Source organism: Haliaeetus leucocephalus, unplaced genomic scaffold, assembly GCF_000737465.1.
Source record: "Haliaeetus leucocephalus isolate CR32 unplaced genomic scaffold, Haliaeetus_leucocephalus-4.0 Scaffold143, whole genome shotgun sequence".
In the NCBI taxonomy this organism is placed as follows: domain Eukaryota; kingdom Metazoa; phylum Chordata; class Aves; order Accipitriformes; family Accipitridae; genus Haliaeetus; species Haliaeetus leucocephalus.
The window spans coordinates 1,701,606-1,727,017 of NW_010972579.1; the positions used below are offsets into that span (position 1 = coordinate 1,701,606).

Below are 25,412 nucleotides of genomic sequence, written 5' to 3' on the forward strand. Positions count from 1 at the left end.
GCTCCCGGCCCACGGCATCGACTCCCACGGGGGGCCCCGGGGGCGGCAGCGTCCTCCGTGGGTCCCGTGTGTCCGTCCCGTCCCGTCCCGTCCCCCCGGTGCGGGACAGCCAGGGGCCTGGGCGGGCGCTCCCCGCCGGTGTGGGTGAAAATCAGTTCTTTTTTGTTGTTTTTTTGGGTTTCTTAGTTGGTTTTTTTTGGGGGGGGGAAGCCCTTCCCCACCCCCACTTTGTCCTGCGGGTGGCTGGCGGGGGTGGGCTGGGATTTACAGCGAGGGAGGTGGTATAGGTACACAGCAGTGGGGCTGCCAGCGCTGTCGGAGGATATTGTTTTCAATAAGTAATTCAGCAATTTGCTCTTTCTTGATGCCTCTTTCCCCCTTTTATACTGCCGGAGGATCCAAAAAACTCAGCGTATTTCAATGTTGCGTCGAAGCGCGCCCTCTTATTTTAATCAGGTGTAGGGGAGTGCCGAGGCCAGACCGATGGGGACACGCTTGTTTAATAGAGAAAATAAAACCTGGGACCGCGTTGCGTAGCTGCCTCGTCGCAAGAGTTGTCGGGTTTTTTTCTCCCCGCCCCCCCCCCAACATGTGTTGGGATAAAAGGTCCATGCGCCAGCAAAACCCATCGGATGGTCCTGCTGGATAATTTGCTGCTGTTTGGCTTGGAGGTTTGGCCCATGATTGATGTCGGAGTATTAATTTGGAAATTACGGGGAGGTTGGGGCGGGGGGAAATGCTGTTGTGTAATTGAGGCTCTGTGGGGGAATGGCTCGTGCCCGGCATCACGTGTGCCGGAGCGGGATTTCTTCTTCGGCGGGGATCATACGCTCTCTTACCTTAAAAAAATCTTCAAAAACAAGCAAAAAAAAAAAAAAGAAAAAAAAAAAGAAAAAAATCCCAGCTGTAATATTTCTAAGCTAAATCTCTGCAGCAGCCTTAGGCTGGTCTGCCGATGACTTTTTAAGAGCAATGGAGCCAGAAATTGGGAGTTTGGGAAGATAGTATGGACCCGGGACTCAACCTTTACCATCTACGAAGGGGATGTAAACAAGGAATTCATCTTTACCTAAATTTTCCATTGGGCTGGGGTGCTGCTACTTTTCCTTCTGAGTTTTAAAAGAAAAAAGACTTTTAAACAGCCCAGAAATAAATGCTGATTTATTTTGCATCAGTCTCTTTTCAGCTGGCTCCAAGTTTTCTATTCTAGCTCGGCTCCCAGATTTCCTCAGATTATTGAGATCTAATTTAAGCTGATATCCTTTTTTCACAGTTAAAAAAAATACATTCTGCCTTGTATTAATATATCCGGTTAGGGGGACCATGCCTTTGCTCCAGTAGATGATAGATTTTATTTCTATAATGTGATTTTTGGCAGGGAACAGAGCCTCACGTGGTCATGTTTTAGTCCTGTCCCCCCTTTTAAATTTGTAGAAAATTGCAGTTTTTGGAGTTGCAGCTGAATCCCGAAGAGGCGCTGAGATTTGGGGGGGGCTGAAATGGTAAAATCCCCCAGTTATTTAAAGTGAGTTTGTTTTTTAATTAGGTTTGGGGAACCCGAGCCCCTCTCGGCTCTCGTCCCCCAACATTTCTGCGTCATGGGGATGGGAACCAGGAGGTGCCGATGCCTGGCGCTTCCCCTCGGCACCCACCTGGAGTGCTTTATTTTTATAACCAAATCTAATATAGATATATTTTACCAATGTATTTATACGTGTATATGTAGGGTTCGATAAGAAATGGGCTGGAAAACACCTCTGACATCTCGCTGCTGTAGGTAGGGGAAGGGATTTCTTCGAGGTGCCGCCGGGAGTTGCTGGCAGGGGGTTGTTTCTATTTCTCCGAAGGCACAAATTAAACGTGACGGCGGTGGGAAGGAGCGTGAATCCTGCCCGGTCTGCCTCTCATGAGTTAAAAATCAGCCATTCTGCTGCCATGCAAATGGTTTGGGCTCCTATAGGAAGGATCCAACAGTGTCTCGATTGTTTTTTGGGTTTTTTTTCTCTTGTATATGCTGGATTGTGCCTTGGAGAATTAAAGAAAAAATCACCCTCTTTTTTTTTTTAATCAACATGTAAAAATTTTAAATTAATTTTTAAATTGATTTTTAAATTCAGCAAGAGCAGAGAGCACTTTTATTTGCTTAAAGCAGGGCGATGCAATCCCGCTTCAAGAGTATTTTGTATCCAGAGCATGGCGGTGAAGGAAGCCCCAGCATCTTTCCTCTTAAAGATGGGTTGTATATCTCTGAGGTCTTTGAAAATCCTGTTAATGGGAAAAAAGATATAAAAAAAAAATTTAGGATCGGTTGTGAAAAATGCAGAGTAAAACACAGCCACTCCAATGCTGACTTTTATCCAAGGATTGGATAAAAATGGTGAGTTTAATAAGTCGCGGGGATGTAGTGAAGCCCCATTTAATGTCTCCAAACCAGTGAGATTTTTGGGTTCCTGCATGCGAAGGTGCCTTTTAATTTCTGCCTCTGCTGTAATTTTGAGCTGTGAGAAATAAAAGCACAAGAGACATCTATCTGAACAGCACGGAGGGGCAGGCTGTTGGAGAGAGCTTGGGCTGGAAAAATAATATTAAATTAAGTTAAATCTATAATATTAATCGTAATAATTTTTGCTATTTTAGTAAATGGCAAAACTTCGGTGGTTTTGCCCCGGACAGCAGTTGCTGGAGGGGTAGCGATGAACATGCCTGCCCGAGCAGCATTGCTGGGGGTGATTTTATGGGATCTGCAGGATTTTCTCCTATTTCAAAAGGAATTACCCTTAAATAATTTTCTTCTCTTGAGCATCAATTCAGTTCTCATGTCCACGTATTTTAGCTTTGTTTGTTTGTTTGTTTATTTCTCCCTACCCCCTTGTTTTTAAACCCAAAATGCTGGTGACGTTAAGGCTCGGAATAAACGTACAAGCCCTTTTGTCTCCCCATGGGCAGCCCATCTTTTCTTTCCTTATTATTAATTGTTTGTTGTCAATGAGATGCTTAATTAGGGGAGAGGAAGTCCTCATGCAAACCACTTGCTTTGCCAGGAAAAGTCACCAGCACCTATTTGCTCGCGTGTCTATAAATACACACGAGGAGCAGTAAAAATACTCCCATGGCTCTCCAGTTCTCATATCTCTAATTTAAAAAAACTATCTCTGATTTTTAGAAAAATCAGAGAAACCTAAAGAGCAAGAAGAGATTTTTTTCTAGCTGCAGCATGGGGAGGGTTTGCTTCACTTCACCAAGGGAATTAAACTTGCTGGAAATTGTCTTGTGTATGGTATATGTTGGGTTACACTAGACTGAAAATTGAATTCAGAGTGCTGAAAGTGGGGCTGCTCTCAGTCCTAGTCTGGGTTTTAAATAAATAAATAAATATATAAAGTATCTTTTAGTTTCTTTTATATTTATATAAATTAATAATGTCTCTTTTGGTATTTAAAGTATTTAGTATCTTGTGTGTATCTATAACATACGATATACATAAAGATACTACATATAACAAGATACATTATATATATACTTCTACTGTATATAAAAAAGATACTTTAAAATATATATTTATATATATTAAAAAAGAGACTTTATATATTTTTATATCTATATATACATGAATATGACATTGCCAGGGCGATGCAGGTTGCATCAGGCATGGGGAAACCCCCTCGTGCTGCCTGCTGGGTGTGCGGCAGGTTTCCCATAGGTCTTGGATGCTGTTCCCTGTGGAGCTGGCCAGGAGAAACCCCGTCGAGCTTATCCTTTCCCAGACGGCCTTCCTAGGTGTGATGCCATCGCTCATTTTATCTGTTTTCAGGTGTGAGTAAACTGGGAGCTGGTGGCATTTGAGTTGGTTTATTTTTCTTTAGCCACCTTTTCGCTTGGCTCTTCGCCACCCTCCGGGACGCGGGGATGGGAGAGGGGCGACACTGGGAATGTGGGGATAGGAGCGGGGTGATGGCAGGGATGTGGGACAGCATGTCGGCTCGGGGGATGCAAGGGGGTGACTGAGGCCACACTATCCATGCCGTAGTATGCTGGGATGCTTCTTGGTACCACTGTGAAGCCTTACCTGCGTTTGGAGGTGTTGGGGAGAGACCAAAGCCAAAAGGAACATAATACATGAATATTAATCATTAATTACCTATTACTTTTGTCAGTTTAGAGTTTCTCCAGTGGTGTGAACTTGCCCTTCTGCCCCGTTGGGCATCACGTTGATGCCCTGCCTACCCCTGCTCGCTGTCCGTCAGCCCTCCCTGGAGAGAGGCGGGTGCCGGGGCTGGGGGGGATGGTGGGGTGGCTTTGGGTGCCAGAGGACGGGAGCACGGCTGGCCAGCTGCAGCAACCTGCTCCTGCACAGGGCTTGGTTTTCCCCTTCATCCCAATGCCAAATGGGGATGCAGGGGGTGGCTTTCCCGCGCCTCCTCTTTTTTTTTTTTCCCCCATCTTTTTTTTTTCTCCTTTTTTTTTATTCCCCCCTCTTCCCCCCCCCCACTTAATCTTGAAAAGCTGTGACAGATGGGACATTATTTCCCATTCATCCCTATTGTTAATACATCCCCAGCTCATGGGGAAGTATCAGTCATGTGTCCTCGCTGTTTCCCCCCGTCCCCGGTCCGTCCCTCGGCAGGTTGTTCGTCCTGCGGAAGAGGACAGGGCTTTAACGTGAACGGATTTTAATTCCTTAAGAGCGTCAAAGGCAAAGCCCCCGGGCTGGGAGGGGAACTGGAGCAGACGCATCCGCGGTGCTCTTGGCAACTGGTTGAAACTGGGGCAGCTCTTTAATGCTTATCCAGCCTGGCGCTGATGGAGCTGTTGCTCATTAAGATCCGCTGCTGGATTGCGTTGGGCGAGAGCAAAACTTGTCAAGGATGACCCCAATAGACTGAAAAAAATTATATATGATAATCAAGAGACATGAACTCAACAGATGCTTTTCTTCCCTGCCCGGTTAGGGCAGTGTGCCTGTCTTGGGCTCTAAGCTGCTGGGTCTGAAAAATTCAGGTGGGACTGAGTTTGGTCCCTACCTGATGATGAGCATCACCTTTTGTAGATGTTTTCTGGCCTGGGACAAGTATTTCATAAAGCAGACAGGGCCACCAGGGAGACAGTTGGTTTCCAGCATGTTTCCCCTCTTGTTTTTTTCCCCAGTTCTCTTGAAAACTGATTTTTATTGAAAGCAGGAGCTGCCAGACAGTGTTTTCTCTGCCCTCAGTACTGATCTGAGGTGGAAGATGGCTTTATTATAGTAAGATATTACAAAACTTGACTAGAAAAAAAATCTTTTTTTTTTTTTTTTTTTAGGGCAGAGAGGTGAAGCGTCCCTTACATACCATTGGAAGGCTTATATTTAAACCAGTGAAATTGAGTTTCTAGTGCCCAAATGCATGTGGGAGGTGAAGCCCCTCTGGAGCAGGAGACCAGGGGATGGTGGGAATGGTGGGTGGTCCATGGAGCTGCAGCCTGATGGGCAGGGAAGGATGGGCAGGTGCAGGAAGGGCTCACAGAGGTTGGGCAGGGGGTCTCGTGGCTTGTTGTCATTTTCTAGCTTTGTCTCATCTTTCTTCTTCTCAGTCCCTGGATTTTGGGGGTGGCTGTTATGCGTTATTTCCCTGGGAGCTACGGGAGGGGTAGCCATGAAGCCGCGCGAGTGCTGCTGCTTACCTGGGCTGCTGGAAAGGGGAGAGATGTCCCAGAAAACCCCCAAACCACCTGATTCTGGGGAATAAACCACAAGTTTTAAGGCATCTTCTGGTTTATCTCTTGATTTCAGCAAGTACAGACATCTGGCACGTGGCGCATCAAGCTCTCGTTCATAGGCATCAGCTGGTGATGCTGGCAGTGCATGGGTGGCTGTGGGTTTTCTGTCCCCTTTCCCCGCAGGGTTGCGATGTTGACCTCGCAATTTCAGTCTAACGGATGCATGAAATATAGCACAGCTCCATTGTGGATTATTTCACGAACCCAGCTTACAGCCTCGCTTGCTTAGAGAGCCAGCTCCTTCGTCCTGCCTGTGATGCCGGCAAGCGCATGGTACCCAAAACCCAGCTCTGGGATGGAGGAGATATTTCCTCCTCAAGCCAGAATAGCTGCTAGCGAGCAGGACCATTTTGGGTTGAATTTAGAAATCAAAAAAGCAGGTGAACCTATGTAAATCTGGTTTCTTTAGCACGTGAAGCTGATGCTCGGTTGCTGCTGGGCATTTTAGCATGGGCTGGGCACTGAGATGTCTGATGGGCATGTGCAGGTAAGGAAGAGCAGGAGGGTGGTAGAGAAAGATAACAGCTCTCATGGTTATCTGATGGCAGCTCACTACGGCAGGGCTAGTTGCACCACGTGATTAAGTATTTTTCCACAAACTGTGTGCCTGTAGTTACTGGGTATTATGTTTTGTTTTTTTTTTTTAAATTCCTACCAGCCTGCTGCAAACCAAGTTGGGTGAAATGTGGCTGCTGCCTTTGTCACGAGGTCCCGTGCTGAGGGTTGTGTGTGTGTGCTGAAATCAATCTCCTGTCTCCCAGGTTTTGGGAGGAGCAAGGAAAATGAAAATAGAGGGGTTTTCTGCCCCAAAGTCCTCCCAGGACCAGCGTTGGAGGAGGGTGGCCTAGAGCTTTGCTGCCCTGTCCCGCAGGGACCGAGTGTGGTCCATGCCCCAGCTCTGGGAATAACACATCTATCCATCGTGGCCCCGGATATACATCCATCACTCGGTCAGTGTTGACCACGCGTGGTCCAGCACTGCTTTAACCAGGAGGGGAATTACAAGAGCTATAAAAAATACCCCCAGTAAGAATAATAACCTTATTTTAAATGCTGAGTGGTGATAATGAGCTGCTGGGAGACCTGCCAGGTGGTGGGGGAAGCCTTGAGTACCATTTGGGTATCTTTAGGTGCTCTGCATCAGCTCTGATGGATGCTGGAAGTGGGAATATGCTGTAGTGTCCCGTTGAGAAGTGGGCTTACGTGGCACCTTGCTGTGGTCCTTCTCTTTGGGTGTTTTGGGAGGTGGGCGAGCGGTCTGGAGGGGTGAGGCAGCACCTTGGGGGACCGGGACTGCCCTGGCATGTCCCTTGGCAGAGGTGTAAGGAGACGGTGGCCCCGGTGCCATTTAATTCAAGGCAAAGGCTTTTCTAGAGTCGCTGCCAACACCATCCCTGGCATCCAATGCATCCCCTGGGCTGCTGGGCTTTGGTGATGGGGTGAGCCGAGCCGAATGAACCCCAAAAGGAGAGCAACTTCTCTGTGGTCCAGCCTGTGGCATCCCGTGGGCACAGATGGTTCCCAGGCTGGGGGAGGTGGAGGATGGTTGTAGCGATGCTTTGGCTTGCAGCTGAGTGGTGGCATCTTGGGATAAGGCAGGTTGAAGGTGCACACCCGTTCTGTTTGGGGGCTGGAAGGTGGTAGAAGTAACTGGGCAGCATGTCCGACTCAGCCAGTGGGGAGAGGACAGTCCTGGGCTTCAGTTGGCCTTTTGGAGCCGAGAAGGCCTTTTCCCTGGAAAGCGTTCAGGTGCCGATGGTTTGGTGCTTGGGCTGGGATTTGCTTGGGCAAACTGGCCTCACAGCGTGCATCCGGAGCAGGATGCATCTCTTGGAGCAGGCAGGAGCAGTCCCCCTGGGAGCTGAGCACCTCCCAGGACTGGACCTGGGCATCTTAAAATAGCCCCTTTGAGAAATGTTGGTGGGTTTCAAAAATGAAACGTTGTCCCATTTTCTGGAGTGGGCCCTGCAGAGCGGTTGTACTGGGAGCGGCAGTGCGGCGTCAGCCACGGGCAGGTGACAAGGACAGGCAAGAGAAGGGTTCAGGATGCTGGTGAGTAGTGCAGGATCGTCATTGCCATGGTCCTCCTTGGGCCAGGACCTCCTTACTGCCTCCTTCCTGGCGTGGGGTGGGAATGGCCTGGGGATGGGGTGGGGCGGGATGAATCTTGCTGCTTGCCTCACACGGATCTTACAGCTGTGTGCCCAACCTTGGTTGGCAGCTGGGGACAGAAGGAGTCCATGGCTGCCGGAGAAGAAAGGTTTGGTAACACCGCAGGAAAGCGCCATTTTTTCTGGCTCTGGCCTCCCCGCTTTTTTGCAGTGACTGATTTCTTCTGTTGGGCAGAGCCATCCCTGCAGAGACACAGCACAGTGGGCAGGTCGTGAACTGGGCAGGGGCTGGTCTGGAGAAGCCATCTGTCAAACCCACATAGGGTTTTATAGAGCACACCTCCTTAGTTGAATGTGAGCATAGGGTTGTCCATTGCTGATCACACCGCTGACTGTACCTGTTCGAGCAGCCCCAGATTACTGCACGTATTCACCAGCATCCTTATAGTCATGTTTCTTGTGCTGCGCCCCGAATTCATGTTTCACGAGGCAGATGGTTGTCCATCACAAGGTTCTGGTTGTCCTGCGCTATTAAATCAGGAGCAAGCGGAGCATGCTGCTGCTGTAGACGCAGAAGGATCGTGTCTGGAGCATGCCAACCTCCAGCGCTGCGGTGCACGGCTCTCCCCAGGCCTGGCTGCTTTGGGTCTGCATGAAAGCCAGCCTTTCCTCTGGTTCTCACTGCGCCCCATGTTTCCTCCCTGTTCCTGGTGTTTGGCCCCAAACTACCTGAGAAACTCTTTATCTGCCAAAATTGGTTGCAGGGGCTCGGAGTGTGCCTGTGCAATGAGCAGCGAGTGCGGGGACCAGCCTTGCCGCTTGGGCCAGAGTTTGATGGTCTCATTTTCCAGCTGTTGAAGACTGCTGGCGGAATCAGGGTGTTGGTGGTTTGCAGGCAAGCAGAGCTCCTCCCGCCTCCTCCTGCAGGGCTCATTCTGCAGGATTTGGCCCAAAGCCCCTGGGGTGTTGCTGGCCATCAGCTGGGGCTGCTGGTGGTTGCTTGCATGTCCCCACGTAGCGTTCAGGCTGGTGGTACTAGTCCTTCCAAGCATCCTCCTTGAGCTCGTCACAAGGAAGGGCAAAGCTTCATAAAACCAGCTTCCAGCTGCCAATTGGCTCCTGAAACCCAGCTGTGTGTGGGGGGTGGCTCAGTCAGAAAACTCATCCCTGATGTTGGGAGAGGTGGTCTGGCTCTGCTCGGATCAGAACATTAGAGCTGGACCAGGTGAGAACATAGGACACTGCTTTGGTTGGAGCTGATTGCCTACAAGCAGGATTATGAATGCTGATCTGGGTGGATGATGGATGAGTTCAGGGCTTGGCTGGATCCTCCATGGACTTGGGTGTCTCAAAACTCCCCACTGCCGAAGCACATCTTCTTGCAGGCAGGCTGGGGAGGCCGTTTGGTGGCCATTACCTTTTAGGAAGCCATGCTCCATGCTGCTGAGTATCCATGCTCCAAGGCTGCACCGCAGGGATTGCAACTGCTGTGAGGTTGGGAGGGCAACCAGGCAAGATTGGGTATGTTGGCCATCTCCAAGGGCAGGCCTCCTAGGATACATATTTAGGTTTTCCCCACGGAAAGCAACCCCACCTTGCTGGGAAGTGGTAGACGTCAGCAGGATGCACTTTTGGAGAGCCCCCCTCAAGGGATAGCAGGGCTGGCCATGGTGGGTCTCGGGGTCCTGTCCCCACGCAGCCAGTCAGCCTGGGGCAGTGCGGTCAGAGGTGTGTACGCATCCCAGCCATGCCTGTGTGGCCATGACTCTGCGTAGGCTCGTTTCAGGAGGTTTCCTTGGAAACCCAGCAGCCGGCATGAGGAAGGAGCATTCCTGAGACAGCTTTGGGCCTGGCGGGTGGTGACCAGGGTAAGGCTGGGAGAAATGGCTTTCCCTGGGGATGAGCTGCTCCAGCTCGGCTTGGGGAAGCGGGATGCTTCGGCGAGCTCTCACCGGCTGCTGCCTGATGCCCAGAAGGCTTTTGCCGTCCTGCTGTGGCACGTCTGCAGACCCTAACCCAGGGCTTTGTCTTTGCAGGAGCAGGAAGATCCAGATCCGAAACATTCCCCCCCACCTGCAGTGGGAGGTAAGAAGTGGATGATCCTAAAAACATCCCATTCATCTCCTCCTGCATCAGTCATGCCGAGCAGTGCAAGCTGTGCAGCTGGAGTGTGTGGTCTGCACGCAGGCCAACCTTCACCTTCCCGGTAACTCCAGGAGGGAGGTGGAGCGTGAACTGGGCTCCATCTCCTACCTGCTTGTGGGTCCTGGAGCCGTGGGGCAGCTTTGAGCAATAGGGCGTCATTAGGATAATGTGATGCAAGTGGGTGAAGGCATTTGAGCAGTTGGGTGACACTGGCTCTTTGGAGGGTGTCTGTGGGTGAAGCAGGCTCTTCCCCTGCCTGCTGTCTGCCTGTCCAGCAGCCTCTCCTGTCTGCCTCACTTGCCCTGTTTGCTGCTCTCTCCCCCAGGTGCTGGATGGTCTGTTAGCTCAGTATGGGACGGTGGAGAATGTAGAGCAAGGTAAGATGGTCCAACATGATCCTCATCTGTGCAAAAGTCCCAGTGCTGCTCCCCAGCTCTGCCCACACCGGAAGAAAACCAGTGGCATGAAACCTAGTTTTCCAGTCATTGGTACTGGGCTAAAATGGTTTTCTCTTTGGACACAAGCCTGCTGGCAGAGGTGGGGCCACCTGTCCGGTGGTGGAGTGGCACGGGCCATCAGTCCTCCATCCCCAGGGCTTCTGCTGCTTGCTGGTAAATTGAAAAAGAACAATTGTCCCTGCAAGCAAAAATGAGCCAAGTGTTGTTTGGGGTCTGCTGGTGGATCGGTGATGTCTGGCCGTGCATCCTCCTTAGCAAGGGTGGCAGGATCCAGCCTTGGCACCTTCTGGTCCTTTGCCGGCCCAGCCCAATCCTTGTGCTGGGAGAAAATACAATGGTGTATGAGCGTGCACCCTGCGCAGTGGCCAGGGCTGTCCTTCATGGGACAGGTGTTACCCTCCCACCATCCCCACCTGCATACCCCTCCAGGATGTACCAGGGGCCGGGAGCATTGGTGACGTCTCTCTCCTCCCCTGCTCTAATGCTCCTTCTCTTGCATTTCCCCCAGTCAACACAGACACAGAAACAGCCGTTGTCAACGTAACGTATGCAACTAAAGAAGAAGCAAAAGTGTAAGTGGGTTTTGTTTTGTTTTGTCCATGTTTTCACACCACCCAAGCTTTTCCCGAAGAATCCCAGGTATCTTCCAGGCTTCTTCTTGTCTTCTCTCTAAGCCTCCTTGGGTTGTCTCTAAGCTCTTGCAGTGTAAGCTTCAAGTGCCTTAAGGGCTGTCTGTGTATCTTCTTGGGATACAGCAGGCAGATGTTGGTTTTATCTTGAGCTGTGTCATCTCGCACATCTTCTGCCAGCAGTCTTCTCTTCGTCCCACCTCTGAGCGGTCTCCTGCTCTCTCCCCTCATGTGGGAGATGGGGTTTCTCATGGTGCCCCATCATACGTGCATAGGCACCACTGGACCAGCTTGGGGCCATCAGCCCTGTGGTTGCCCCCTCTTCCTCTGTGCCTTCTCCTCTTGTCCTCAAGGGGCTCCCATCTTGCAGTTCCCTTTGGACACTGTCCTTCATACACGGTCCTCTGCAGGATCACAGTGGCCTTGTCTTCAGGGAGCAAAGCGCTCTAGAAAGCTGAGGGTCAGGTCAAATATACAGTTTGTCAAGGAGTCGTCTTCCCAGGTTGGAAGGCCAGACCTAAACTGGGAATGCACAGGATTAATCACCGGTCCGACCACTCAGCCCAAGCTGCTGAAGAGGTGGAACCTGGTGAAGGAGGTGGGAGAGATGGCGAAGAAACGCTGCGATGATGGGAGATGTAAGTACCCTCCACCATTTGGGGAAAATTCAAGTTGGAGACCAAAATATGCAGAGACTGTTACCTCCTGCTTCCTGGAGTCAAGAGAAACCGGCTGGTCGACTTCTAAAAGGCGGTCGAAAAGTTCTTCTGCCATGAACAAGAGAGGGCCTTTGGGTGGATGAATAACTGGTTAGAGGAGGTGAGGGTAGCCCAGGGGTCCGTGGCCGGTTTCTACAGGGGAGGGAGAGCAGCAGAGGGTAAATCACCTGCATTTTGTGCACAGGAGTCGTAAAGAAATGCCACCCATCAACAAAAACTTTAAAAGGACAGAAAAACCCAACGAGGCTGTCCATCAGTGCAGTAGGGCTGTGTGAAGACATGCTTAAAGATTTATCATAGACAGCAGAGGAGAAAACATACAAATAAGGGGTTATTTCAGAAATGCAAGGACTATTTCAATCAAAACGCTTTGTTACAGGCTTGTAGAGACTTTAGCCCTGTGCTAGAGACCAGCCCTAAGTTAGCTATGAGTAAGTAGTGAGCATATCTCATACTTAGTGGCCAGAATATTTTTGATATGACCAAGAGCCAGACAGACCCTGTGCAAGGGAAGAGCCTTTGCCAGAGTCCATTTGCTGATGGATATTGTAGCAACTTCCCATCTGAGTTGACCCATCACGAGATTGCACTTTTGAGGACAGAAATGGGGAGAATGATCTGCTGGTCCAAAAGGTCAGAGGAGGGTCCTTGTTGTGCCTGTTGGGGTGGCCATGCTGGGCGTGCTCCAGCCTTGGCTGGCCGGAGGAAGGTGCCATGGACCACAGAACACGGCATGAGCTGCTGTGTCTTGGGATGTACAGCGAGAAAGGAAGACAAAGGGTCTGACTGACACAGCAGTGCTTGGTGGTTTGGGGTAAGAGGCTTCAGGGTTAGAGTAGACACCGTGATCGGTCACATCCAGCCAGACTGACGCCTGTCTTAGGTGGTGCTCAGCAGCTCGACGCAGAAGTGAGCAATGGGAGGAAAGACCAGGGTGGTTTGTGAGTATGTGTGTTTGGTTTAGAGCGTGTTGTGATAGAAGCAGATGAAAGGAAGACATCGGTGGAGAAATTGGACTGCTGGGCAGTGTGCTGATTTTGGAAAGGGACGGCGAAGCTGCAGAAGTCCTCTCGATATGAATTTCAGGCCTGGCAAGGAGCTGCTTGCAGTGGTGCATTCATATGCCTGCCTATAAACAGCCAAAGCGAGATGTGGTAGGAAAGCAGGAAGAAGTGTAGCTGAAGCCATTGCCACTCGCAGAAGTCATTGCAGACTCCAGCATGGCTGAGCATTGCACCGCCGAGGATGGGCTTGGGAGGATGAAGAGTCTAGGTGCTGCACCCCCAGCCTCACCGAGCTGAAAAGGGAGTTGGGGTTCCTGACAGAGGGGCACCACGTGCCAGGTGCTTCTTGGAGCAGTGGCTCTTGCTCGGAGCCCATCTGTCACCTTTTGCACGTCCAAAAACTCGGCAAGACTGTTTCCGTGCTGTGTCACAGCTTCTGGCCAGTGCTTTCCCCAGGTGAAGTAGCAGATCCCCAGGTTGGCATCTCATCTCTGCTGTGGGGAGACAAGCTGTGTGCCAGCCCTGGCATCACCCTCATGGGAGGGGACATCGTCCCACCATGCTATGGGTCTTGCTCCGCACAGGAGCTCTGGCTTCCCGTGACCACCTTCTCCAGACTGGGAAGGCAGGAAGATGCAGGGTTGGGGAGGGACCACAGTCTACAAGGGCAAGTGCTGGGGGTGTCGGAGGGGTACCCATCCCCGGGAGAGCCCCTTACCACCCTCCGAATCTCCCTACCTTGCAGAGCAATTGAGAAGCTGAGCGACCACCAGTTTGAGAACTATTCCTTCAAGATTTCCTACATCCCGGATGAAGAGGTGAGCTCCCCTCCGCCCCCACAGCGATCCCGCCGCGGGGGCCACTCTTCCAGGGAGCGGGGCTCCTCCCCGGGGGGCTCCTCGCAGCCCAAACAGCTCGATTTCCCACTGCGGATGCTGGTGCCCACGCAGTTTGTTGGTGCGATCATAGGAAAGGAGGGCTTGACCATAAAGAACCTTACTAAGCAAACCCAGTCCAAGTAAGTACCTTGAATGGTTTTGTTTCCTTCCGTAGGGTGCTGTAGGTCCCCGGCATGGGTCCTCCATGCATTTGGGGCTTTCGAGTGCCAGCCAGTGCTGTTTTCTTGGGGTGCAGCCTTCATGGGATGGTGGCAGAGCCCATGTCCTGAACCGTTCCTGCTGGCCAGGGTGGTCTGGGTGCGGCAAGAGGGGGATGCACGTTCAAAAAGCCAGGAATGGGTTTCTAAAGCCTAATCACAAGAACGGCTGGGGACGAGGCTTTAGGGAGAAATGGCAAGTTTGCAGGTAAAATGCTGAAGGGGGGATCCTAGGTATAGCAGTCGGTGTCCGCGTAGTCTTTGCCCTTGGGATTTGCTCATCCCACAGCACCCCTTATGGGCTGGAGCTGTTGTAGGGGGAAAGGGGGCACCGTGGGAGTGCTGCCTTGAGAAGGATGGGCTTTTCATAACTGTTCAAAGCCTTTTTTTGCAATCTAACAGTTTTCTTTTTGAAAAAAAAAAAAAAGGGGGGGGGGGGGACTGTCTTGCCAAAGTTTTCCGTGTTTCTCTTGTCAATGTTCACATTGATTTCACCTCTGATTTTCTGCATGGTTTTCCTGCATGGTTTGTTCCTGCCCAGATTTGTTTGTGTTTAACCCAAAGCTGTCTTCTCCCATGCTCATCATCCTGAACCCGGTGATCCCACAGGACATAGGACTCCTGTACCAGAACATCCTTCAGGGCGTCCTAGTTCTCAGAGAAGCTTTTAGAGGCAAAGTATTTCATAATAGCACGTCCACTTGAGCAGGAGGTAGGAGGACGCGCCGCTCCGCAGCTGAGCGAGCCAGACCCCAGTGTTGGGTTTGCAGGAAGAGGTTTGTACAGAAAGAGGGCAGATGTGTAGGGAGAGGAGCCCTTTGAGCCCAGCTAGCCCTAGAGTATGGCCACCTAGTAGCTGTGAGCTGGTCCTGGTTGGCCGCAAGCCCTTCTTCTCCAGGTGAGTCCCCTTGTGTGATCAGCAGTGGGTGTAGCTGTGACCTTGCCACCCAAGACTGGAAGGTTGCCCTTTGCAAGTCCTGAACCTGGTGAGGAACGTGGGAGGCACTGGCTGCCGGTTTCTGCTGACCACAAGGCCAAATGCTGCTGCCTGGGGCAGTTTCTGCCGCTGAGCTGTCCCTTCTTGTGGGTTGGCTCCCTGTGCCTGCCCCGAAGACCTGGTGCCATGGAGAAAGGCCGTGCTCCATGCTCTCACCTCTCCTGACCTGCCCAAGGAGGCTATGTGCCATAGTGGGCCACCAGCTTGGCTCCAGCCTTGGGCAAGGGGGACCTCATGCACCCGGCCCAGACTGTCACAGGAGCCCATTGCCTTCAGTTTGGGGTGTCAGCCCCCAGCTCTGTCCCTGCTGAGGCCACCCTCATCCACCAGTGTGATGATCCTGAGGACAAGGGTGACATCCTGTTGCCTGGCCCCTGCTCCTTCCCAGAGCGACACTGGGTCCTGGATTCTTCTGGTCATGTAGGACTTTGCCCCTGTCTCTGCACACAGTGATGCCCAGAGATGCTCCTGAGCTCCAGGGGACAAAACTCTCCCCAGGTTGAGCCATCTTCTTCCTTGGCTGAGGAGGAGCCCAGACCAAGAGCCCACCACACCAGACAACCTTCCACAGTGATTGCAGCCCTTGTAACTTGATGAGGAGAGGGCCATTGCTACCAAGCAGACATGGGGCCAGGTTAACCCTACATGCACATCGTACCGTCCACCTTGAGAGGGCCGTCCCTCATGGCCACTGCTCTCTGAAGCGTTCCCACCTCCCCCGCCCCCTATAAGGTGTCTTGGAGGTTTTTGCTGCTGCACCATGGGCAAACCTTCCCTGTCCCACCATACCTGTTGTCAGCTGCTCCAGTCTCCGTTGCCTGCAGCACTCCAGGGTCCCAGGCAGCTGGTGATGGGGTGAGGGTCCCCTTCTCCATCCTCCCTTTGGAATGGAGCTGTGCAGCAGCAGCACTGGGATGTGCTGGGAAGTCCAGAGCCCTCCTCCACCCTCCAGCTCTTTGGGGTGGGACAAGCCTGAATGCAGCAGCCCCTTACTGGCACCCCATCTTCTCTCTGCAAATTGAGCTGGTGCCTGCACAGGGATGGCTTGGAGATCAGCCAGAAACCTGGCCCGTGTCCCTCTCCTGGGCTTGTCCAGGGTACTCGTCACTTCAGTGCATCTGTTCAGGCCATCCGTGGCTCTTGGCCCTTCTTCCATACAAAAGCTCAGCTGCATGCTCCATCTCCACCAGCCTCAACTGCTCATGGGTTCAAGAAGCTGCCTGACTCCTGTCTGTGGGGTTTGTTGGGGCAGCCATGGATTCCTCATCGGTTCCCCCACAGCTGGGAACGTCAACCTGGTGTGACATTGCAGCACTGCTCTGGAGCACAGGCCTATCCTCGCTTCTTGTGGCATGTCGTGATGGGTTTGCCTTCTCCTTGGCGGGAGGGGTGGCAGTGGGTGTCCCCGCGCCTGCTGGGTGCTGCCTCTGAAGGAACAGATCCTCCAGGTCAACCTGATGGAGCTCCACAGCTGGGAGCACCTTAGAGGGTGTCACGCAGCATGCAACTGGGTCACAGTGTGCTGTAGACATAACCAAAGGGCAGGGAGAGCTCGGCGGTGCTGGTTTCTCCAGCACTTCTTTGCACAGTCCAAGCAGGACCAGTCTCCTGCCTGAGCAGCTCTGGCTGAAGCTGTAGGAGATCTGGAGAGGTGTAGCCTGCAAAGAAGATCAAACTCTGTCTTCGTTCCCTCTTCAGTGCTCCGATGAAACCACCCTGGGGTGCCTTTTGAAGCACCCTTATCTCAGGGAAGTTCACCCAGCTGCTCCCCCTCTACCTGTAGACGAAGCATCCTTGTTCCTAATGCACTGGTTCATGAGCTCCTGGAAGAGTTGACTTGTGCAAACCCGCTGTGATCCTGCAGCATTCAAATCTGGTGCTGGTTAAGGGTGATTCTGCGCCACAACCCTTGGCCTTGCATGCACAGCAGCACCCATGAATGATGCCAATCAGGATGGGGATCTCTTATGAAAACAGAGACGTAGCTGGAGGGCACCGTGTTGGAGCTGATGGTGATGCCACCATCACCAGATGATGGAGCTGATGCCACCGCGCTGGTGGCATTCATTGAGTGGCTGAGTGGCCACTAGTGCACCTTCTCAGAAGATCTGGGCCAGCCCAGCCCTGGCTCCAGCAGTCACAGGGACACTGAGGTGGTGGCCAATGGCAGGATGGCCGCATGGCATCACCCTCCGGTGGGAAGAGTGTGTGGACTCACATGGAGAAGATCAAAAGGTTGCTTACCCCTGTTCTTCAAGACACATGGTTGATGTGCGGGAGTCTCCTACCCTGCTTTCCTCTCTCCCTCTCTCTCAGGGCCTTTGCCAGGTATGGTTGAGCGGTGAGGAGTGAGCTGGAGGCACGTGCCTCCTCCCCGCCATGAGCTGAGGGGAGGACCAGAGGAGCTAGAGCACGGTCCCTGCCGGTGCGCAAGGGAGAGCTTTCTGGTCTCCCGTGGAAGGGCGTGAGTACAAGCGCTGTTGTTGCTGTGTGCCTCCGTGTCGTGACAAACGCTGCCTACGGGTAAGTTGTCTCTCCGTCACGAACGACACGCAACGGTTGTGGCAGCCGCTGGTTGCTGGACAGCCTCGGGTGTTGTGCAGAGAGAGGTTACGGTTGGAAGGGACCTTTGGAGACCTTTAATCCGGTCTCCTGCTCCAACTGGGACTGGCATCAATGATGATAGACCAGGTTGCTTAGAGCTTTGTCCGGTTGAGGATTTGTTCTCTCCCCTCTTGATGCATCATTTGACATTGATTGATATCCCTCAGCTCCCAGGCAGACCTCAGGTCATAAAGGCAAACGTAGCTCAAATCTATCTAAACCAACTGAAGCGAAACACTGCCTGGGCTTGCATGAGGCCAGGTAATGGTAGATGTACATCAGCGAGACCCAGGTTCACCCCAAAGATTGAGCAGGTGTTGAAATGAGCTTTTCTGTGAATAGCAAGCTCAGCTCCTGAGCTCTCAAAAGCCTTTGTGTGACACCAAACGCATCTCAGGGGGGGTCCTCTCTGCTGGTTGTTTCACCATAGGGTTGACATCCATCGGAAGGAGAATGCTGGCGCTGCTGAAAAGCCCATCACCATCCATGCCACGCCAGAGGGGTGCTCCGAAGCGTGTCGCATGATCCTTGATATCATGCAGAAGGAGGCTGATGAAACTAAATCGTAAGTGCCCTGGCTCAGCAAAATGGGCAGGTTTGGTGGAAGGGAGGTAAATTCAGCCATCAGTGGAGAAGAAGCCATCTTCTGTCACCTCCCACCCCCTGAGGAAACTGTTGGCATCCAGAGTTTCAGGATAGAGTTGTAGGTCAGTTAATAACATCTCCATGGTGTGGTTGACAGTGCTGTAGAGACCAGAAACTCAGGTGGGTCCAAAGAGCACGTAGATAAACTTGGAGAACAAAAGTCCATGAACTATAGATGTGCTATCGGGCTTGGGAAGTCCCTGAGTTCCCGTTCCGCAGAAACTGAGGAGAGACAGTCGTGGGAAATGGTGGTGGTTCTTCTGCTCCTTCTACCACATCGTTAGTGGCAGTTGCTGGAAATTGGTTTCCTGGCCAGATGGACCTTTTAGATTTTATTTTTTAATCCATTTTAGAGCAGAAGAGGTTCCCTTGAAAATCCTAGCACACAACAGTCTGGTGGGGAGGTTGATTGGCAAGGAGGGCCGCAACCTCAAGAAGATCGAGCAGGACACAGGCACGAAGATCACCATCTCCCCGTAAGTCCTGGTGAACACCAAGCCATCCCCCTCCATCAAACACGCTACGGGCAGCGCTGGAGCCAGAAAACGGAGCAGTTGCATCTTCCCATGCACGTTCCCCATCCTGGTTGGGCATTCCGCATCCCAGGTGGATGGTGGCATTGGACAGGGAGAGGGTGTGGGGTCTCATGCTGTCTTGGGGGGGACCCTCATCTTTGATTTGATTTTTCCTTTTTTTTTTTTTTTTTTGACTTGGGGGTGCGGAAAAATAACTGCATCTCTGGATTTATCTGTGGGGTAGTTTGCAGGATTTAACCATTTATAACCCGGAGCGGACCATCACGGTGAAGGGCAGCACGGAGGCGTGCTCCAATGCCGAAGTGGAGATCATGAAGAAGTTGCGAGAAGCTTACGAGAACGATGTCGTGGCCGTCAATGTAAGCTCCCAGCCCTGCCGCCTGGGATGCCTTCTGCTTCAGAACCTCTGCTGAGGTGGCCAGAAGAAAATTGGGGGGGGGGGGGGGGCATTGATCTATTACAGCAAGGGTTGGCCCTCACCCATCATGTCCACAGTATGTGACAAGAACCCCAAAAACCCCACTCCGCCTTTTACATGTTTCTTCATGTCTTTGCTTTCCCAGCAACAAGCCAACCTGATCCCAGGACTGAACCTCAGCGCTTTGGGCATCTTCTCAACAGGGCTGTCCATGCTCCCATCTACCCCGGGGGCCCGAGGGGCTGCAGCGGCCGCCCCGTACCACCCGTTTGCAGTAAGTGGAAGAGGTTTTGGAGTGCAAGGGACGTGTTCTTGGGGGCAGAGTGGTCTCTAGACTCTCCTGGTGTAGCTCTTGGGTGTGGGTGGACACTGTAGCTGTAGGAGCCATCATCTCATGGGGAACCTTGAACAAGAGCTCTGACTCTTGGCCATTTGGGGAAGATGCTCATCACAGCAGCAAAGTGGAGAAGATGCTGAATGAACATGGCTTGTCCCTGTGTGGATTTAGCTCCCCGGGAAGATCAGCTGCATGCCCATGTTGTGCTGAGCTCGGTTTCACCTGCGTTTTAAGGACTGGCTGTGTCCCAGGCGTGCTGCTCTCTGAAGGTGGCTGGGGGCAATCTGTGCTGATGCCGGCATGGAAAAACCATGCAGGTGGTCTTCAGTCCTGACCCCAAACCCACCGCTGGGTTGTGGTGGTGTGGATTCGGTTGTGCCCTGCAGGTCTGGTTTTGGTGGGCACCTGAACCCGCTGGTATTGCTGCAGGGCGCGCGGAGCGTGGCATGAACGGGGACGAGCAGCACACCCTGTGCAACTACCACCATCAGCTTCGATCCCTGCCTTAGCACCTGAAGGGCTGTACTTGCTGGGAGCCGATCTTCACTTGACTTCATAGTCAAGGGTTTTCCTCTTTCTTGGGGTGCTGTGGCTGCTGAGACTTGGGGCAAAGCAAGCCGGGGAAGCAGTTTCAAAACCACTGAGGTTGCATGCAGGCAAGGATGGTCCAGTGTCAGGAAAAGACGCCGGCCAAAGTGCTGACAGAGAAGGCCCATCCCCAACCCACTAGCACCTGCAGAGCACCCTTAGGATGACCAGGCTCTGTGGTCAGTCTCTGTTAGTCTCTCTAAATACTTACGCTGAGATGCTTTGGCTGCATGGACACTGGCGCGCGGGTTAATTTACTTGTGCTGTTTTCTTTTCCTGGCGACGCCAGCAGCAGAGCGGTCGGAGGAGAACGGTGAGTGCCAGGCTGGCGGTGCGGAGGGGTGTATGAGCATGATGTCGTGATGGCCCTGGAGGGCATCGAGAGGGTCGGTCGGTCGGTCCTGTCTGTGCGCTGTCAGCCTGTGGAGGGGAGGATGCTCTGCCTGCGTCGCCCACCTGAGCGAGCACAGCCTTCAGGAAACATCTGCTTGAGTGTTTGTTGGTGTGATGGAGAGGAGCTGGGCAGGTCTGAAGGGCAGCGGTCAGTGTGGGCTCCTTCACCCCAGAGCTTTGCATGGCCTTTTTCAAGCCACCCTGGCGACGCCAAGAGGAGCAGTTGCTATCATTTTTTTATAGTAAAACAAGGAGCTGGTGAGGAAACCAGCTTGGCTTTGTGGCAGGTCCTTCCCCCCAGATACTTTGTGTTTCACACCTCAGAGTGGTCATTTCTGACCATATCTTCAGCAGGGCCTAGGGCCAGTGGTTGTACCTTAAACTATGGAGTTGTAGAGGCCTGGCAAGGATGGAGGATGAGGAAGGAGCCTCACGGTGAATGGGGGGAGCTGGGGAGGTGCAGTAGTGCCCACCCTGGCCATGAGGACAGGCTGGGCAGGAGAGGACACATTGGTGTAGCAGACATGGAGCAGCCCATGGACATAGGGAGCGTGAGCTCGGTGTGAGGAGGAGCACATAACCTCAGCGCAGTGGGTTGAAGTAGAGGGCTGGGAGTGAGAGCGACATCTGCCACAGGCAGGGGAGCTGGGTCTTTTCTGCTAACCATGGTTTGCAGGTAGCATCTGGTTGCACTTGCCCAAACCCAGAGCGGGAGAGAGTTACATCTGCTGCCAGGAGAAGTGTCTGCTGTGTTTGAGACAGAAGAGTTGAAGAGGGCTTGGGTTGGGGTGCTGGCATGCACCCCTTGCTTTTGGCCATGGAGAGACCCACTGCTTTCTCCCTGTCCCCAGCCCAGGTCTTGGGAGAATGTCTTCTTCAGCCTTTGCTTTTTCTTCTCTTGGAACTGGAGAAGGGAAATGGTGATGGAAATCAGAGCCAAAACAGACGTTTTGTTTAGTTCTCACCAAACCCCCACTTCTCTACAGGGGACCGATGGTGGTTACAGCACGGTTTCAGCTTTCCATGGTTGCAGCTGCTCCAGAAGGCCGTAGGGGCCAGTTTTCTGCTGTAAACACTAGCAGGAAACAGCCAAAAAACCAGCAGTGAGGAGCGACTGGGTGTAACTGGGAGTTCCCAGTCCCGTTGCACTGTGCTGCAGGTGCAGGATCCAGGTTGCAGCTCACCCCAATGCACCCTTGGGTGCACCTGCGCTCTCCTGGAGGGGTTTCAGGAGCTGAAGGGTTGTCCCCATGTCCCTGCCAGGCTCATGGTGGTGGCACGCTGCTCTGCATCGGGCTGGGGGTGGCTGGGAAGGGGCTGGCACATTGGGGACGTCACTGACCCTCGTTTTCTCTCCCACCATAGAGCTCCTCGGCATACCTCTCAGGTCTGTACGGAGCCCCCCCAGCTGGTGCCTTCCCCCACCAGCACACTGTAAGTGTCCCAGCACCTCCCTCCATGAGATCTTTGCTCAGACACTGTGGGAGGGTGGGCATGTGGGCAGCTGCTGCCCTGGGATGCTGGCAGAGGGGGCAACCACCCCCCTGGTCCGGCTGGTCCTCTGACAGTCTTGCTCTTCCATGCCCTCACCAGCTGCCGGAGCAGGAGGTTGTGAACTTGTTCATCCCGACACAGGCAGTGGGGGCCATCATCGGGAAGAAGGGGCAGCACATCAAGCAGCTGGCACGGTTTGCTGGTGCCTCCATCAAGGTGAGCAGGGTGCTGCGGGGCTGGTGCCAGGCTTTGTGCCTCAGTTTCCCCTTCCTACTGCCGAGGGCAGCAAACAGGAGGCCTTGGGGAGCAGTTTTGCTCCCCAAATTAGTAGAAACGCAGTCCTGCAACACCCCAGTTATGATCCCTGCTTAGGTGGGAGGGGACGCTCCTGCATGGGGGGATGCCCCCGTGCACGGGGACATCCCACATAGGGGAGGTCTTGCCAAAGCAGGGCCACACACATTCCTTCTCCCCCATCCCTCCGCAGATTGCCCCGGCAGAAGGTCCTGACGCCAGCGAGCGGATGGTCATCATCACGGGGCCGCCCGAGGCTCAGTTCAAGGTGTGCTGGCCACGGGGTGGGGGGCTGTGGTTGGGGGGATGCTAAGGGATGAGTCGAGAGCATCCCTTTGGTCGCTGCCGTGCTGCCAGCCTGGGTTCTGAGTGCCGAGGGAGCTCTTTGTTCAGTGCCATGGTTTTGATGCTGGCAGACATCGGCACATCATTGCCCTTGAGGATGGAGGGCACCGCAGGCACTGCCAGGACAGCTGCCTGCTGGTTTTACTTCCCTTACGTCTCCTTCCCAGGCCCAAGGGCGAATATTTGGGAAGCTGAAAGAAGAAAACTTCTTTAACCCGAAAGAAGAAGTGAAGCTTGAAGCCCACATCAAGGTGCCTTCCTTCGCTGCCGGCCGCGTGATAGGCAAAGGTGGCAAGACGGTAGGTGGGGGGTGCAGGGAGGCTCCCCTCTGCCCCAGAGCTGGGCATCACCCATCACCCCTGCCTGCCCCAGGGCGGGGGCAAAGCCTGGCTGCTCAGTGATCACAGCAACATCTTGACCCCAGCCCCATGTCCTGGTGGTGGCTCTCGTTGGGTGGTGACCCTCCCAGTGTGGGGGGACAGGGTGCGACCCAGGGCAGCCTGGTGCTGTGTGCTGGCTCAGAGCCGGGGTGACACCAGTAGCAGAGGATTTTGGCTCTTCTACAACAAAACCCGTGCCCGGGGCTCTGTTGTTTGCTCCAGGTGAACGAACTGCAAAATTTAACTAGTGCAGAAGTCATTGTGCCACGAGACCAAACCCCGGACGAGAACGAGGAGGTCATCGTTAAAATCATTGGGCATTTCTTTGCCAGTCAGGTAAGGTTTGGCTGTGGCTTTTCTGATAGTCCTAGCCAGTTTAATCCACCAAGGTCAGCTGCCGAGCACAGCGCTGCCTGAGCATCCTGCTGCTCCAATTTGGATGGTTCCTGTGCCTCCAGGATGCACTAAAGGTGTTTTGGCAGCTCTCCCCAGCTGTTCTAGCATTAAAACTAAAGATTGGCTTGATTTAGCTAAAATATGTGTCTCAGACACTATGCATAGTGGCACCTGGGGTGTGAATCGTCTCCTCCTTGGCATCAGTGCCAGCAGGGAGCTTCCGCAGGCACCCGCATCCCACCTTGTCTCCTGACTGCTGGAGCAGCACCCCAAAACTCAGGCTCTCGAGGAGTGGTAGATGAAGCAGAAGTTAAAACCCTGCAGTGCTCCGCTCACAGCTGTGCAGGAGCAGAGCAGCTCCTTCTTGAGCACATCCTTAATTACGGCTGTGCCAAACTGCCTGCTTGTCCTGTAATTAAAAGCTTGGAGGGGGCTGAGCGGTGAGATGCTGTGTTGCGGCTGGGGGGGAACAACTGCTCAGGCTGCTTGCGGTGCCCACCCTGACCCCTGGTTCTTGCTCCCCCCCTTCCCCCAAGACTGCACAGCGGAAGATCAGGGAAATCGTACAGCAGGTGAAGCAGCAGGAGCAGAAACACGCTCAGGGAGCCCCGGCCTCGCAGCACAGCAAGTGAGGCTCCCACCGTGCCGGCCAGCACCGCCCGATGAATGTAACCCCACCGCTGCCATCGCCGGACCCCCCCCCAGCAGGTCAGGGGAGCAAACCAAAGACCCCCCCCCAGCCCACCCCCACTGCGGCCAGGGTGCTGTGAGGATGTGCAGCAGAGGGGTACAGGGAGGGCTCTCTCCATCCCACAGCCTCCCCCCTACTCCATCGCCTCCTGACGCTATCCCTTTAGTTGGACTAACATAGGCAGAGAGAGACATTTTTTTAATTTTTAATTTCCTAAAAGCCACCCATTTCATCCAGGCACAGCTGGGGAGCTCGCCCGGCGTTGGGGGGGGGGGCTGCAGCGCACAGCATGGCGCTCACCGATTTTAGAATTAATATATCGATAATGAAACTAATGCTGATTTTTAAGTTTTGTTAAGTTGTTTTTTTTTTTTTAATTCTTTTTAAATTCTTTTTAAATTTCAAAGGGGTTGGGGGGAGGGGGATGTTTGTTTTTAGCAAAAGCAGGCTTTTCTAGAGTTTTAAAGAAAGGAGCTAGTCCATTGGTTCTCAAATGCACAGTAGAGCAGAGATGTAGGATTGCCAGCAGGGGAAAAAAAAAAAAGAGTGTTAAAAAAGCAATTTCTTAAGGGCTTTGAGAAGAGCAGTGCCTGTATGAGCCAACAGAAGGGATACCGTCTCCTAAAAGAGGAATCTCTTTCACATGCCCTTTCCTCTTGTGCTTCACAGAGTCCAAAACTGGGGTTTGCTTCCATTCTGTCCCCCCTTTCTGACTGTCTGTCCATCCCCTCTCTCTTTCCATCACTGCCCAACACAGCCATGCTTGGCCCTAACATCCCCAGAAAATGATGGGCAGCACCAGCCCTGCCTGCTTTGGGCAGGGATCTTTAAGGAAAAAGATCACTGTTGCAAGGAGAAGAGGGGAAAATGAGGGGAGGAAACAGATTTACAAGAGGTTTCAGCCCAGGGCTGGAAAAACAACTAGCAAAATTCTTTTAAAAATTAAAAAAAAAAAACAAACCCCACACGCATACACACAGACACACAAAAACTACCTCAGGTTTTCATACCTCAGCACCTTGCGCTTGTGTTTCCCTTTTAGAGATTTTGTATGCCTTGTAAAACTGATAGTTGGAGCATTTTTTTATTTTTTTAATAAAAAATGAGTTGGAAAATGATCTCGACCAAGTCAGCTGCGAGGCGGGAGAAGGAAACCATCCCACATGTCCCAGAGCTCTTCCGTAGTCTCCTGCTAGTTGAGAGCCAGTGGCCATTCCTTCAGAGAAAGCTTGAGAAATGTTTAAAAAGGAAAAAAAAAAAAAAAAAAAGAAAAACCCACCAACCATAAAAAAGGTAAAAAGGAAAAAAAAAAACCCCAATGAACAAAAGGGGTGAAACCCGCCAGGCAAGAGGAGAGACGGGAGCAATATGCTGCAGA

General features: G+C 52.7%; 1 protein-coding gene across 1 annotated transcript in view; it reads left to right on the forward strand.

Moving 5' to 3' along the window:
- IGF2BP2 (insulin-like growth factor 2 mRNA binding protein 2) overlaps positions 1-23,975 on the forward strand; it is a 24,558-nt gene extending 583 nt beyond the window's left edge. The window contains exons 2-16 of the mRNA XM_010561282.1: positions 9,341-9,386; positions 9,902-9,950; positions 10,336-10,387; positions 10,977-11,040; positions 13,566-13,838; positions 17,948-18,082; positions 18,516-18,638; positions 18,922-19,057; positions 19,262-19,390; positions 21,800-21,868; positions 22,028-22,144; positions 22,416-22,490; positions 22,735-22,866; positions 23,170-23,283; positions 23,880-23,975. Coding sequence (XP_010559584.1) covers positions 9,341-9,386; positions 9,902-9,950; positions 10,336-10,387; positions 10,977-11,040; positions 13,566-13,838; positions 17,948-18,082; positions 18,516-18,638; positions 18,922-19,057; positions 19,262-19,390; positions 21,800-21,868; positions 22,028-22,144; positions 22,416-22,490; positions 22,735-22,866; positions 23,170-23,283; positions 23,880-23,975 — 1,610 coding nt within the window. The remainder of the gene's footprint in view (positions 1-9,340; positions 9,387-9,901; positions 9,951-10,335; positions 10,388-10,976; positions 11,041-13,565; positions 13,839-17,947; positions 18,083-18,515; positions 18,639-18,921; positions 19,058-19,261; positions 19,391-21,799; positions 21,869-22,027; positions 22,145-22,415; positions 22,491-22,734; positions 22,867-23,169; positions 23,284-23,879) is intronic.
- The last annotated feature ends 1,437 nt before the right edge of the window (positions 23,976-25,412 follow it).